Here is a 14,274-nt window from a genome sequence, read left to right as displayed (position 1 = left end):
ACAAGGCTCCACAGCCAATTGCCAAACTACAGCAAGAAGTACTTGAACCAGGACAGATTTTAAGTTTTGCAAGATCAGTTCTCTCTATCCAACATAACCTTACATGAATGCAGAATCCTAGCATCTCCTAACCACTGATGTATACATTGAGCCATGTTCCCAAGGACAGGACATGACCAAACACGTGGATGAGCTTGAAGAGCAGCAGCATGCTATTCAATTCAGCTTTGTCATTACCATCCTTCTACCACTGCTGGAACTAATCTGAGTGTTTAACTTAGCATGCTCTCTACCAGAAGCAAATTGAAAAAAGCAGCACAAATTCATGAACTGAGAGGGGGTTGTGTCACTTCATCTTCACATGCCAGCTTCTCACAGACTTCAAAAACATATGAAGAATGGCAAGCTGACAGCACACCAATTTTTCTAATGATTGTTGTAGCACAGTAATTAACTGGACAGTTTAAGATTGCACTGACTTAACTGGGAAGGAGTAAGCATTACGGTTGCTACAGTACATGTGGTTACTTATGTTCAATGTTGTCAACTGTCACCAAAGGTATCAGCCAAGACAGAAAAGGAAGGGGCTGTCACAGACCTAGCAGTGGCTTTCCACAAGTCTAGGAGTGATCTTATGCTGCTTGAGGAGCTTCTTCCCACAGACACGATAGAGGGATAGAGATGAAATAGTGACATTCTGTTCAACTTTATGTCAAACATTAACAGAATCCACAAAGCCTGATCCAGAATTATTTTGCCTTTTTTTTTTTTTAAATAAAATACTGCCACACACAGATCAAGTTAACAGCCTGACAAGATGCCAGCAAACTTACATCACTAAGAATTTCACCACTTTTCTTCGCTGTGACATAATCAACTCTGTCTGTCACTGGAGTAAATTGAAGTGTTTCAACTTTTGTACGATACTTTCTCTGAAAAGCAGAAAAGATGAAAATACAGTCAGATTATAGTGGAATATTTTACAGCTAACACACTAATTCTGACTATACAGAGAACAAAACAAAGGTTACATTGAAAGAAAAAACACTCTATACATGGTGAATACTGTGGAAATACTCCAGTTGTGTTTTTTGCAATAAAAATAAATGAAATACTGGTGTACATAATCATTAAAAAATACTGAAAATTACAACTACTCCTGAGAAAATGTTAATACTGAGAACTCTGGTTACCTCATTCAATAGGTCTCCGGCATGTTTGACGTGATTTATTCCAAGTGAATCATTTGGCAACCATCCAATTCCTCGTAGCCATTCTAAATCAGATTTGTAAACAGCCTGAGAAAACAAAATAGAGTTTGTGCTGGTAGCTACAGTTCCCTGTACAATCCTGCAAGATCCATACAGAATGGCATGCACTCCTGATGGTTAAAAGGAGAATAGTAATTCCAACTTCATCTAAATTCTTTAGCAGTACATCTAAACTCAGTACTCTTCAAACTTAGCAGTACGTAATACTGGCAAACACTATGTATTCTAAACAGCCAGCAAAGCCAATTCACTGCACTTAGCAGAAGATTTCCACTGATTTCAGTTAGAGCTGAAGCAAATAACACAGTAAGAAGTTAAACTAAGTTTGCACGTGAACTCACATCACTTTGAAGATCGTAGGCTTTCCTGGCATGTATCACATCATTCTGATCTGGAAGACAGATCCACTGATGCAGGTAATGACGGTAATCAACATCGCTGACCAAAGACTGCCCATGTTTAGCTGACTGGATAGACAGCATATCAACAGGCAGATGGCACTGTGTCTTCCATTTGGCAAAGTGTTTCTTGTATTCCAGTTCACTCTGAACCTTGCCTATGCCAAGGGCAAACTGCATTTTTGTATCTGCTTTTGCATTTGGAACTCCAACATAATGTCCTTTCTGCTTCTCATGATCCAGTTTGTATTTATACTGGGTAAAGAGCAAAGATCACCATTAATAACAGTTATGGAATACTTCTTAAAGCATATGGAAAGCTAGATGCCTCTTTTTGCACTTACATCACTAGCAATTTCTCTGGAAGCTTTGGCTGCTTTAATTGGGATTGCGTCTGCTCTCAAATCATAACTCATCTTCACTTCATCCCAGGCTTCTCTATACAGTTTCTGAAAAGACAGTACAATGTCACACATGTGCCAGATACCCTAGCATTTGTCATTAAAGAAACATGCACTACACTGTCATTTGTTTGCTGAAATGTGGTATTTTTGGGGGAGCATCACTTCTGTTTCTAGCTATAAATACTGCTTGTCAGTACACGCACAGTGTCTGTAACACACCACTATACAACCTATACAGCATAGAAAGGTGTTTGTAAAAGTTCTGAAAATATTTACATCTTCTCTTCCATTTAATAAAGTATTGTCTCAGTGGTGCATTATATTAATCATTTCTCAACAGCTGCATGCAAGCATTTATTTTAAACTGTCCAAATACTTCAAGAATGCTCAGTAGAGGGAAGGGAATGTTGTAAGCTGCATATAAGGAAAGATTTCAAGAAGATTCATGTGACTTAACCTCCAACTTTTTAAGTAACATCTTAGAAAGTTGAAATTCAGAGTTTACTATTTTTTTAATGTAGAAAGTAGAACAATAAACATACCTTGCTATAATTATGAGCATTAGACTTGGCTAGGTTGATTTCAGGTGTGTCTGGCATAATATGGATCATAGTCTTGTCCTTTTCCCAGGCTTCTTTGTATTTTGGCTGTTAAAATAATTCATTTTGTATTTAAAACACGGAACTGCACTTGTCAATAACACAAAATTCCATAAATCTTACATTAATTATCATCTCCAAAAAAATAAAACGTCTTGAAAAGCGTAAGGCAACTTAAAATCCCACTGATCAACTTTACATTAACAGAACTTAAGAGTTTTCTGTTCAACTGTTTATCACCTCCAAAGAATGAAAGAATTCAAGAACACTGTAACGTACAATACTGAGCTGTTCAGCATTCACTTTAGCTAGAACAATGTCTGGAGAATCGACGACACTGGTGTACTTCACGCTGTCAATAGGTGTGCGATACACCTTGTCACTCAGGAGATCCTGGGCATGTTTCACTCTCTGAATACCTGGAGAATCATTAGGCAACCAGCCAATTCCACGGAGCCATTCTAGGTCTGACTTATAAACAGCCTGTGTTGGAGATGATCAGAAAAATAAAACAGTGTTAAAAATGACAGTCTGAATTATTTTAGACTAAATAAAGAAGGATATGTTTTAGAAAACTGCCAGACAGCTAGACCTAGATTAATCCCTTATACACAAGAGATACTCAAAGCAATAAGTAAGCTAGAGAAGAAGATCTAAGTAAGCTAATAAATTAAGCAGAACATTCAAAAACTTATGAAAATAAATAGTGGAGAAACAAATGAACAGAATGGATGTTAAGGATGATAAAAGGTTATTCTCTTCCCTCCAAAATATGCATTCCTCTAGGTGCTTCAATGATTTAAGGGTCCAAATAAGAAAACATGCTGCCCATTGTGAAAGATGGCAAAAATAAGTTAAGCAAAAAAAAAAAAAAAAGGAATGGAGATACTGAGGAGTGGAGCTAATCAGCAGATCTCCTGAAGTGGCAACATTATTTTCATTTCAATTGACCAAATTCTTCAACAAGGAACATGAATCTCACCATTGAAGCTCAAGCGAAATAGAGGGACAGTGTTTTGATTAAGTTGTAAAGCCAAAGCACAAAAGCAGCTGCATTTACTCCACTTGCTTTGAAATCACTAGAATATCTTAGCTGCAGTCTTACATAGTGTTCATAACAACAAACAAATTTTCAAGTAGACCCAGGTAAACAAAAACAATAAACTCAACAGATAACAAGCAACAAACACTTGTTATCTAAGAAGTACTGAGAACAGCAGATGCTTTATCACCTCCAAATGACATACTCAAAAAGAATGTGAAACACAGCAGACACATATTAAGTCCTATGAAAGTTTACAAATAATACAAAGAATGAAAAAGACGAGACTGTAGGAGAAACTGTTCTAAAGGTCAAATATTTGTGACTGAACTAAAATGAAATAACAACACACATGTATATGCCACATCTTCATACATACGTACATCACTCTGTAGGTCGTAGGCTTTCCTCGCGTGCACCACATCATTGTGGTCAGGCAGACACGTCCACTGGTGAAGGTAATGGCGGTAGTCAACATCACTGACAAGAGTCTGGCACTCCTTGGCTGCCTGCAGTGACATTGCATCCACTGGCATGTGGATCTGGGCCTTCGAGTCGTTGTACGCCTTCCTGTAAATGCGGTCATTCTGCAGCAACATGGCTCGTGCAGCCCACATCAGCTTGGGATCCTCCTTGGCGGTTCGGCACCCGATGTAGTGCCCTTTCTGCTTCTCGTGAGTCTCCTTGTACTTGTACTAAGAAAAGTAAAAACAACATCAGCAGCCACACAACTTCTTGCCTGAACACCACTGATAGGAAGGGCCTTAGGCTCTACCTCATTTCAGTTTTACCTCATAATCAGTTTTACCTCGTTTCTTGGTGGCTGGAAACTAACACTTTGCTACCTGGCACTCCCAGCACTCCTACAAGCTTATCACGCTGTATCCTAAGAATGGACCACTAACTCACAGGCAGCTTCAAGCTGCAGAAAGAAAGAAGCACGCAGGACAGCCCTTCAAATAACAAAGGGACACAAACTCTCACTCTGCTTCTACCTGAGATGCACCTCACTCCGTTCTGCCAAGCGGGACAAAGGAAGACACAACACAGGACAACCACGTTCAGAGGAGGCCGTACCTCACTAGCAATGTCTCTGGAAGCCTTGGCGTGTTTGATGGGAATGGCGTCAGCTCTTAGGTCGTAGTTCTTCGCTTTGGCCTCATCCCAGGCTTTCTGATAATGTTTCTGCAAAGTAAATTGATCAACCATGTTACATCTAGCCAGAACCCTGGCCTTGGTGTGGTCATACACACACATACATCTGGAGAAGAGTTACTGGAGACAAAACATCTGCTCTCCTGATTAAATGAATCCAAGCCCTCCTGACTTGTGAAGCCTCCTACACCAGCCAGAGACTTCCTTCTTTTCTGGTCTTTTTCTGGACCAATAAAGAATGTGACCGTTGGCAGTGAGTCTTAGTCCATATACAAGATTGAACAGAAATTGAAGTGTCTACATATGTCACTAAAAACCCATGCCATCTGGGAAACGAAGCACAAAAACACAAGTGCTCCTCCTTTAATGTCAAGATGGCCCTCAAATGTTTGGTCAGTCCACCTGAACTTGATGTCACCAGAGTGGCTCAGTAAATAACATGATTTGAATTTCTCTGATGACTGTGGAAAAAGAGAAAGTGAATTATATCACAAGTCAGACCACAAGGAACTCTGTAATCAAAGCAAGGGCAAGGTTTAAAAAAAAAAAAAGAAAAAAAGAGGATACTGAAATGTCTATTGCAGCAACACCTGAAACATTTGAGTTTTAATTCAATCACATCCACTACTTCTGAACAATCGTTAACTTGATGTTCAACACCAAGAACATCTAGGAATGAATGCAGATTCCAGCCAAAAATTTCCTGCCCCCTCCATTCTGAAAACACAGAACAGGAAACTGCTTTCAGCCTTATAAAATCTCCAGTGCTAGTCCTAGTCCCACAGAAATAGTGGGTGAAGCAACACACAGCTGCAAAACATCTCAGGGATGATGAGTCTACAGACTACTTGAACAGCTCCACAAAAAATCTTTGCCAGTTTTTATCAAAGGAAGAAGTCTTCTGTAATTATGCCCTGAAGTTCTAACTTTGCTCACAAACACATGCCCATCAGACAAGGCAGGTGACTCGTTGCTCAATAGATTCTGGAACATGTATAGTTTAAGACAAAATGTGTCAGTGTTGGCATGTTCCACAGAGGCAATTTTGTTATTTTCATATTCACAAGGACTTTCTGAGGACACAACAGCATGGAGTCTAGATCAGCACCCTTGCTGATTCCTTGCTTGATGAATGTCAGGTTCAATAACAAAGGATGTGCAGACATTAATTACACTCTGCATAGGCAGCCACTGGATGTAATCTACAGTTTACAGTACTAACACAGTGGAAAATAGCAGTAGCATGTGCCATTCTTTATGGCAAAACCTAAAAGAAGACAGGAGTCAGGTGAAAACCTCTATGAGCAGTTGGCACACCCTGAAGTTAATAACAGTTCACACACATCTTATTTTATTCTCTTACATTGCTGATGTTCAGAGCATTGAGTTTTGACTGCAGCATCTCAGGAGTGTCAGAAGGTATGGAAATCTGTGTCTTGTCCTTGTCCCAGGCCTCACGGTACAGATGCTAAGGAGAAAGGAAGCATAATGACATTTCACTATGGCCTGAACACTGAAAAATACAACAACACTTGTGGGAATTACTTTGCAACATCAATTTTAAATTAACCATTATCATGTTAGAAACTGTACTCTCCAACACAAAGAAATGTCCACGTACAGTGTAAGATAAAGAAAACAAAAGCTTACATTACTGAGTTGCATAGCATTGATCTTAGCCTGGACAACATCTGGCGCATCAGTTACACTGGTGAATTTTATCTGGTCTGGCCGTGTGCGATACAACTTGTCATTCAGGATTTCCTGGGCTTTCTTGGCTTTGACTACATCCACAGAACCTTCTGTCAGCCAGCCAATACCTCGTAACCACTCCAGGTCTGATTTGTACACATTCTGCAAATAAAACAAAGGGTGACTGCCACTGCAGAGACAACATTGAGTATACAGAGCTTATGTACCTCCTCCAAAAGTTTTACACAAAGTACTAATTGCTGAGATGGCAGCCTACCAAAACCATTAAGTAAAAAAATTATCGCATATTTTGCACTGCAACAAATTCAACTATCCTTTAAAATAAATCCTACATGCAAAAGAGACATAGTCTGCAGGTAAACATTATTCAGTAGACAAAAACACATCAGTAACACACACTACATGCTGATTTGAACTGCCAAATACACTTCTGGCTACCAAGATGTAAATGTTGAAATTATCATATACATGAATTACAAAACCATGTGAGGACAGACTGCAAACTCATGAAAAGATCCTTGAGATAATGTATGAAGAGTAACAAGAAGAGATTCATGCAACTTTGTGAAAGCTTTCCTACAATTAATCCCACTCACATCACTCTGTAGGTCGTAGGCTTTCCTCGCGTGCACCACATCATTGTGGTCAGGCAGACACGTCCACTGGTGAAGGTAATGGCGGTAGTCAACATCACTGACAAGAGTCTGGCACTCCTTGGCTGCCTGCAGTGACATTGCATCCACTGGCATGTGGATCTGGGCCTTCGAGTCGTTGTACGCCTTCCTGTAAATGCGGTCATTCTGCAGCAACATGGCTCGTGCAGCCCACATCAGCTTGGGATCCTCCTTGGCGGTTCGGCACCCGATGTAGTGCCCTTTCTGCTTCTCGTGAGTCTCCTTGTACTTGTACTAAGAAAAGAAAAAAACAACATCAGCAGCCACACAACTTCTCCCCTGAATATCGCTGACAAAAAAGGGCCTTCGGCTCCCTGAGCTGCTACTCCTGTGACACATTTCCCAAAGTCATTGCCTCAGCACGGACAAAACTCCCATCCACACAGAGAACACTCTCCAGCACCCAAAACATGGGTCCACAGATCACCACACTTTCTCAAAAATACATTTGCCTTCTCTTCATGCATGGAAACAATGAAAACCATACTGACGTAGACACGCGGCTCTACAAGACCGCTCCAAGCACTAGCCTCACTGCACACTCTCAAGGAGAAAGTATTTGATAGTGGGGATTACAGGAACTGCAAGTATTCAGCAGCAGCCACAGCGCTGGCATTGCCAAAATCAGTTTTATCTCGTTCCTTGGTGGCTGGAAACTAACACTTTGCTACCTGGCACTCCCAGCACTCCTACAAGCTTATCACGCTGTATCCTAAGAATGGACCACTAACTCACAGGCAGCTTCAAGCTGCAGAAAGAAAGAAGCACGCAGGACAGCCCTTCAAATAACAAAGGGACACAAACCCTCACTCTGCTTCTACCTGATTTGCACCTCACTCCATTCTGTCAAGCAGGACAAAGGAAGACACAACACAAGACAACCACGTTCAGAGGAGGCCGTACCTCACTAGCAATGTCTCTGGAAGCCTTGGCGTGTTTGATGGGAATGGCGTCAGCTCTTAGGTCATAGTTCTTCGCTTTGGCCTCATCCCAGGCCTTCTGATAATGTTTCTGCAAAGTAAATTGGTCAACCATGTTACATCCAGCCAGGACTCTGTGAAATGATGGTTTTCTTAATACCTAGTCTCTTGAGCTTCATCCCTTGGATGTTTTTTGTGTCTCCTGTAACAGGCAAGTTGTAATAATGATCCTTGCAAGTGCCCTAGCAGAAACCTCAGAACTCAGAGTTCAAAGAAGGCACAAAACTCAAAACATGAGGCTACAGTGGATACATTATTGAAAACACATCACAAGATCATGTTGAAGTCTACTGCTGACCACGTGTATGACCTCTCCCTATAGCCCCCACATGGGCTGTCACACTGGTAGATTTGTGCACCTTCATGACCTGTACTGAATTCTGTAAGGCCCTGATGTGGCCAGACATTCTATTCACATACACAGCCAATTGCAGGAGCAGAGTTACTGGAAACAAAATATCCGTTCTTCTGACAAAATAAATCCAAACCCTACTGAGCTTTGAAGCCTCCTACACCTGCTGGACTTCTTTATTGTTCTTTTCCTAGCCAAACCAAAGAAGTTAGTGAGGGCAAAGAGTCTTAGTCCATTTACAAGACTGAACAGAAACTGAAGTGTCTCCATATGTCCATAAAGACCCATGCTATCCAGGACATCAAGCACAAAAACACCAGGGCTCGTGGCCCACAGAAGCTTGATCATCCCATCTGAACTTGATGTCATTAGAATGGTTTGATAAACAGTGTGCTTTGTAGTTCTCTGATGACTGTGAAGAATCAGAAACTAAAGGTTATTGCAAATCAAACCACAAGGAATTCTTACATTGCTGATGTTCAGAGCGTTGAGTTTTGACTGCAGCATCTCAGGAGTGTCAGAAGGTATGGAAATCTGTGTCTTGTCTTTGTCCCAGACCTCACGGTACAGATGCTAAGGAGAAAGGAAGCATAATGACATTTCACTATGGCCTGAACAGTTAAAAAAAAAAAAAAAAAAAAAAAAACAACAACCCTTGTGGAAATTATTTAGTAATGTTCATTTCATTTGTTTCAAATTACTCATTATCTTGATAGAAATTGTAGTCTCTAACAAAGAAATAACGACGTGTGAATGAAAAGTAAGCAAAACAAAAGCTTACATTACTGAGTTGCATAGCATTGATCTTAGCCTGGACAATATCTGGTGAATCAGTTATGCTGGTGAATTTTATCTGGTCCGGCAGCGTGCGGTACAACCTGTCACTCAGAATTTCCTGGGCTTTCTTGGCTTTGACCACATCCACAGAACCTTCCGCCAGCCAGCCAATACCTCGTAACCACTCCAGGTCTGACTTGTACACATTCTGCAAATAAACCAAGGGTTACTGCCACTGCAGAGACAACTTTGAGTATAGAGAGCTTATGCATGTACAAGGCTTTCCCCAAACTCCTCCTCCAAAAGTTACACAACAAGCAGTCAGCACTGAGATTGTAGACAAACAAATCCTTTACAGACACAGCTATGACTTTCCTTCACTTTGTAACCAAATTAACCATCTTTTAAAAATGCAGGATGATCCAAATGAATTTTAAAAATATCATAAAGGAACTGACTGCACATTCATGAAAAGATCCTTGAGATTTTATCAGCAGAGTGACAAGAAGAGGCTTACACAACTTTGTGAAAGCTTTCCTACAATTACTCCCACTCACATCACTCTGTAGGTCGTAGGCTTTCCTCGCGTGCACCACATCATTGTGGTCAGGCAGACACGTCCACTGGTGAAGGTAATGGCGGTAGTCAACATCACTGACAAGAGTCTGGCACTCCTTGGCTGCCTGCAGTGACATTGCATCCACTGGCATGTGGATCTGGGCCTTCGAGTCGTTGTACGCCTTCCTGTAAATGCGGTCATTCTGCAGCAACATGGCTCGTGCAGCCCACGTCAGCTTGGGATCCTCCTTGGCGGTTCGGCACCCGATGTAGTGCCCTTTCTGCTTCTCGTGAGCCTCCTTGTACTTGTACTAAGGAATTATAAAAGAAGTATAATAAGATATTGATCATGCATTGGTCATGAAAGATTTTTTTTTTTTAATGTACTACATAGATAGTATATTATTCATACTTTGGAAACATATATAGTGCTTTCTTGTTGCATGCTTTTTACTAAATTCATAGTCATTATGATTTCCTAATATCTGTTTAATATCAGGAACTGCAATGCAATTTTTCTTTTGAAATCTATATCCGTTGTCCCTTTACTTTGAATTCTATGCCAGTAAGCTTTTCATACAGAATATACCATACTTTTTTAGTGTCTCATGTAGCTTTTCACTTGATTCCTATTTCACATATAGACAACATAAGTAAAGGAAGTACATACATCACTCGCAATGTCTCTTGATGCCTTTGCACTTCGAATTGGAATTGCATCAGCTCTCATGTCATAACCCTTCTTTTTGGCATCTTCCCAGGCTTGTATATAATGTTTCTACATAAAAGAAGACAGAAAACAGCTTCTGAGTATTCATAAGGGTGGAACTTCTACATCACATATTCTTTCTGAAAATTTTAGTGAAAATATGTTTTATAAAATCGTTATGGTGAAAGAAATGCTTACTTAATATCCCTATTTCCATTAAGGTATTATATGTTTAAATATTCTTACATGGCTAACATTAGCTGCGTTGGCCTTTGCTAATAAAATAGTTGGAGTGTCAGGCATGACGTGAATCGACGTTTTGTCTGCATCCCAGGCTTCTGTATATAAACGCTACAGGAGAGAAAAAGAGATTTTTTTAAGCAGCTTAACTATGTAATGATGACAAAACTGCAAGCTTGACATTAGCATTCACCAAAAATGTATCTATTTATGATATAAAAGAAATGAAGGCTTGATGGAGAGCAAGGTATATATATAACCAAACTAATATATTTTGTCCAAAGAAAGTACTTTACAAACTTTCACATGGTTCAAGTAGCCTTCAATAACCTGATATAGTAAAGGTTCTCACTGAACTGCTAAAGTAGGAAACTTCATTCTTCCTTCCAATTTCCTTTGGACCAGCAAATTATTGACTTAAGGTTGCTAGGAAAATGCTGTTCAGTTCTTATTTCTGTATTTTTCACCTTATCAACAAGTCCAGTCAATAAGCAACACCAGTTGTAGTAACACACAAACTCACCTTGTTCATTATCTCAGCATTATGCTTGGCTAACATCATAGCCAAAGAATCTGTCACACTAGTAAATTTGATTTGGTCAGCTGGTTGACGATACTTCCTCTCACTCAGGATTTCTCCAGCTTTCTTAGCCTTCTCAACGTCCAATGAGCCAATAGGAACCCATCCAATTCCCTTCAGCCATTCCAGGTCGGATTTATAAACAGCCTGAAAATTTTTGAAAGTTCATCATATAATTATTTTAATACTGTACTTGGAAATACAAGTAATTATATCACAATAGGATTTTAAGTATTTCTGCGTATTAGCAGCATATGGTTTTTAAACCAACTTAAATTTTTGAACAAAATATTTTATCTTTAAATAACAAGAAGAGAGTCATTGAAGATCTCCACACATGCCAGAGTTAGAAAAAAATTATATCTCAGGTTAAAGACAGAGAAAATAGAATTAAATGTAACGATGACAGCGTACTAAATGCTTCACTACGAAGAACACATGCGATACAAGTGGCTAAGGCACATTTTATACAAAGTATTAGGTACAAACCCAGTATATTTAATTACTTATTACAAATTCAACAATTTACTCACATCACTCTGCAGATCATAGGCCTTCTTAGCATGGATAACATCGTTCTGGTCTGGCAGGCAGATCCACTGATGCAGATAGTGGCGGTAATCAACATCGCTGACCAGCTCCTGACATTTCTTGGCCAACACAATTCCCAGCATGTCCACGGGGCTGCTGAAGTGCGTCTTGGTCTTCTCAAAGGCTTTCTTGTACTCCCTGTCACTCTGGATCTTGGCTACGTGCATCGACCACATCATCTTCGGATCGTCCTCTATGTTGCGGGCTCCAATGTGGTGGCCAAGCTGCTTGCGGTACCCTTCTTTATATTTGTACTGAAATGAAGTATGGTCATATTTTGTATGGTATAAATATCAATTAGTAGATGACACACGTAGATTAACATATTTTTTAACATAATTACTAATATTTTCATGCGACTCAGACCTCCCTACTATATCATTAACTTTCACATAAGTTGTTGTTTGTTTGTTTTTTTTAACAGGTATTATTTTTTATTTTAATACAGCTATCTGTCCTGATTTCATCTGGGAGAGAGGTAATATTCTTCATAGTTAAGCCACAACACTGTAAGACATACACACTTAATATTTAATGTCACATCCTAGCTAATAAGTCTGATATTCAACATTGGTTTGATGTTAAGATTAGAATGTAATGATTAACTTATTGGTAAGGTTTATCATTGGACACCATGATGAAGTGGTCTTTACATGTTTACATGAGGTGGTCTTTAAATTAATTATCAATCTTCATGGAAAAACAAGTAACATATAAGTATTATCCTCCGTTCTAGAGATGTTTCCTCATCAGGAAACAGCATATTTTATAATACTGTTTTTGTGTTCAGACATTTTAAATTTCAGTACATTCCAACATAATTATTTTTTTTCCTCAGAAAACAACAAAAATTTAGAACTTTTAGCATTAATTTTCTAACATATATATACTCTGGGTAGAAATTTTACAGTATTACCTAGTTTGAAACAGAAATGAACTTGGTTAACTACACCATGGAATCATACACCTTACTGGGTATTCTACTTCAACATCTATGAGCACATAATAGAACTATTATAGTGAACACAGATCTGCCCTTTGCATTATTTTGCCTACTGATTACTACTATGTCTTTCTCATGCATAAAAATACAGACTGTCCATTCCTTCTATGTACTATGGCATGCAATAGAATTATAGTATTTCAGTATTATCTATTCTACACTCAAGATATTACATTAGTAACCAAGGGAACAATCATTTCAATTCTTTTGCTTTAACAAATCCATAAAGGCATGAGGAAAAAAAAAAACTGCTTACATCACTGGCAATCTCTCTGGATGCTTTGGCAGCTTGGATAGGAATGGCATCAAAACGCAAGTCATGACCCTTCTTCTTTGATTCCTCCAAAGCTAGTCTGTACATTTTCTGTAAGAAAAAATATGGTTTCAGTAATCAGAAAATTTACACACTTCAGTTAAACACACCTGCATTAAAAAAAAAAAATTATGTTCTTAAATGATATTGTTAATGTTCAGATAGCTTGAATATCTCAACACAGCTCTATCTTCTGTAGAAAGTAGAAGATAAAAATTTAAAAAAAACAGATTTCAAAGATTTTCTGTTTTTCATAACAGACACTTGGAAACTAGAAGTCATCCAGGGAAGGGAAAGAAATACTTTAAAACTTAAATTATTTATTTCCATACTCTGCTATAAAACTGATTACTAGTTTATGGTAGAAAATATATTTTAGAAGAACATCAGATGCCTAGGAGATAAATTCCAGTAAAAGAACAACTTTGAAGTAAATAGCATAGTTGGCCACTTGTGAAATCAAACAACTTGACAACAATATAATATTAAGTGAAGTTCAGAAGTAAAAAAATTGAACTTTCTCAGCTCTTCAGATTTACTCACCTGACTGTAGTGTGCTTGGTTTTGTTTAGCTAGCATGATTTCAGGTGTGTCAGGCATGACATGGATTGTGGTCTTATCTTTATTCCACGCTTCAGTGTATAAACGCTAAGAATATAGGAAAAAGAGTAATGTTGCATTGCAGTACAAGGTCAATTTTCATTAATTAGCTAAAATACAGTATTAGGTAAAATTAAAGGAAAGAGAAAGAATAAATGCCTACACATTTAATCAGAATTAAATACCAAATTCTCCCCGTAAAGAGAATTTAACTGAGGAAATTCAGGGTAGAAACACGGAATCACAGAAACAGAATGGCTAAAAATGGACAGGACCCCCAAAGGTCATCTGTTCCAACTCCCTGCTCAAATACAG

General features: G+C 38.8%; 1 protein-coding gene across 1 annotated transcript in view; it reads right to left on the bottom strand.

The window, feature by feature from the left end:
* Positions 1-14,274, bottom strand: part of NEB (nebulin) — a 121,529-nt gene that overhangs the window by 56,141 nt on the left and 51,114 nt on the right. The window contains exons 60-80 of the mRNA XM_090143472.1: positions 13,903-14,007; positions 13,303-13,410; positions 11,986-12,297; positions 11,396-11,599; positions 10,879-10,983; positions 10,594-10,701; positions 9,923-10,234; positions 9,370-9,573; positions 9,057-9,161; positions 8,160-8,267; positions 7,179-7,490; positions 6,520-6,723; positions 6,233-6,337; positions 4,792-4,899; positions 4,098-4,409; positions 2,952-3,155; positions 2,616-2,720; positions 2,014-2,118; positions 1,613-1,924; positions 1,194-1,298; positions 834-932 (exon numbers count right to left, since the gene is read on the bottom strand). Of these exons, the coding sequence (XP_089999598.1) occupies positions 834-932; positions 1,194-1,298; positions 1,613-1,924; positions 2,014-2,118; positions 2,616-2,720; positions 2,952-3,155; positions 4,098-4,409; positions 4,792-4,899; positions 6,233-6,337; positions 6,520-6,723; positions 7,179-7,490; positions 8,160-8,267; positions 9,057-9,161; positions 9,370-9,573; positions 9,923-10,234; positions 10,594-10,701; positions 10,879-10,983; positions 11,396-11,599; positions 11,986-12,297; positions 13,303-13,410; positions 13,903-14,007 (3,642 nt within the window). The remainder of the gene's footprint in view (positions 1-833; positions 933-1,193; positions 1,299-1,612; positions 1,925-2,013; positions 2,119-2,615; positions 2,721-2,951; positions 3,156-4,097; positions 4,410-4,791; positions 4,900-6,232; positions 6,338-6,519; positions 6,724-7,178; positions 7,491-8,159; positions 8,268-9,056; positions 9,162-9,369; positions 9,574-9,922; positions 10,235-10,593; positions 10,702-10,878; positions 10,984-11,395; positions 11,600-11,985; positions 12,298-13,302; positions 13,411-13,902; positions 14,008-14,274) is intronic.

Source organism: Phasianus colchicus, chromosome 7 (genome assembly GCF_987193195.1).
Source record: "Phasianus colchicus chromosome 7, bPhaCol1.hap1.1, whole genome shotgun sequence".
In the NCBI taxonomy this organism is placed as follows: Eukaryota; Metazoa; Chordata; class Aves; order Galliformes; family Phasianidae; genus Phasianus; species Phasianus colchicus.
The sequence above is the reverse complement of the archived record's forward strand: the minus strand, read 5'-3'. Positions and strand labels throughout refer to the sequence as shown.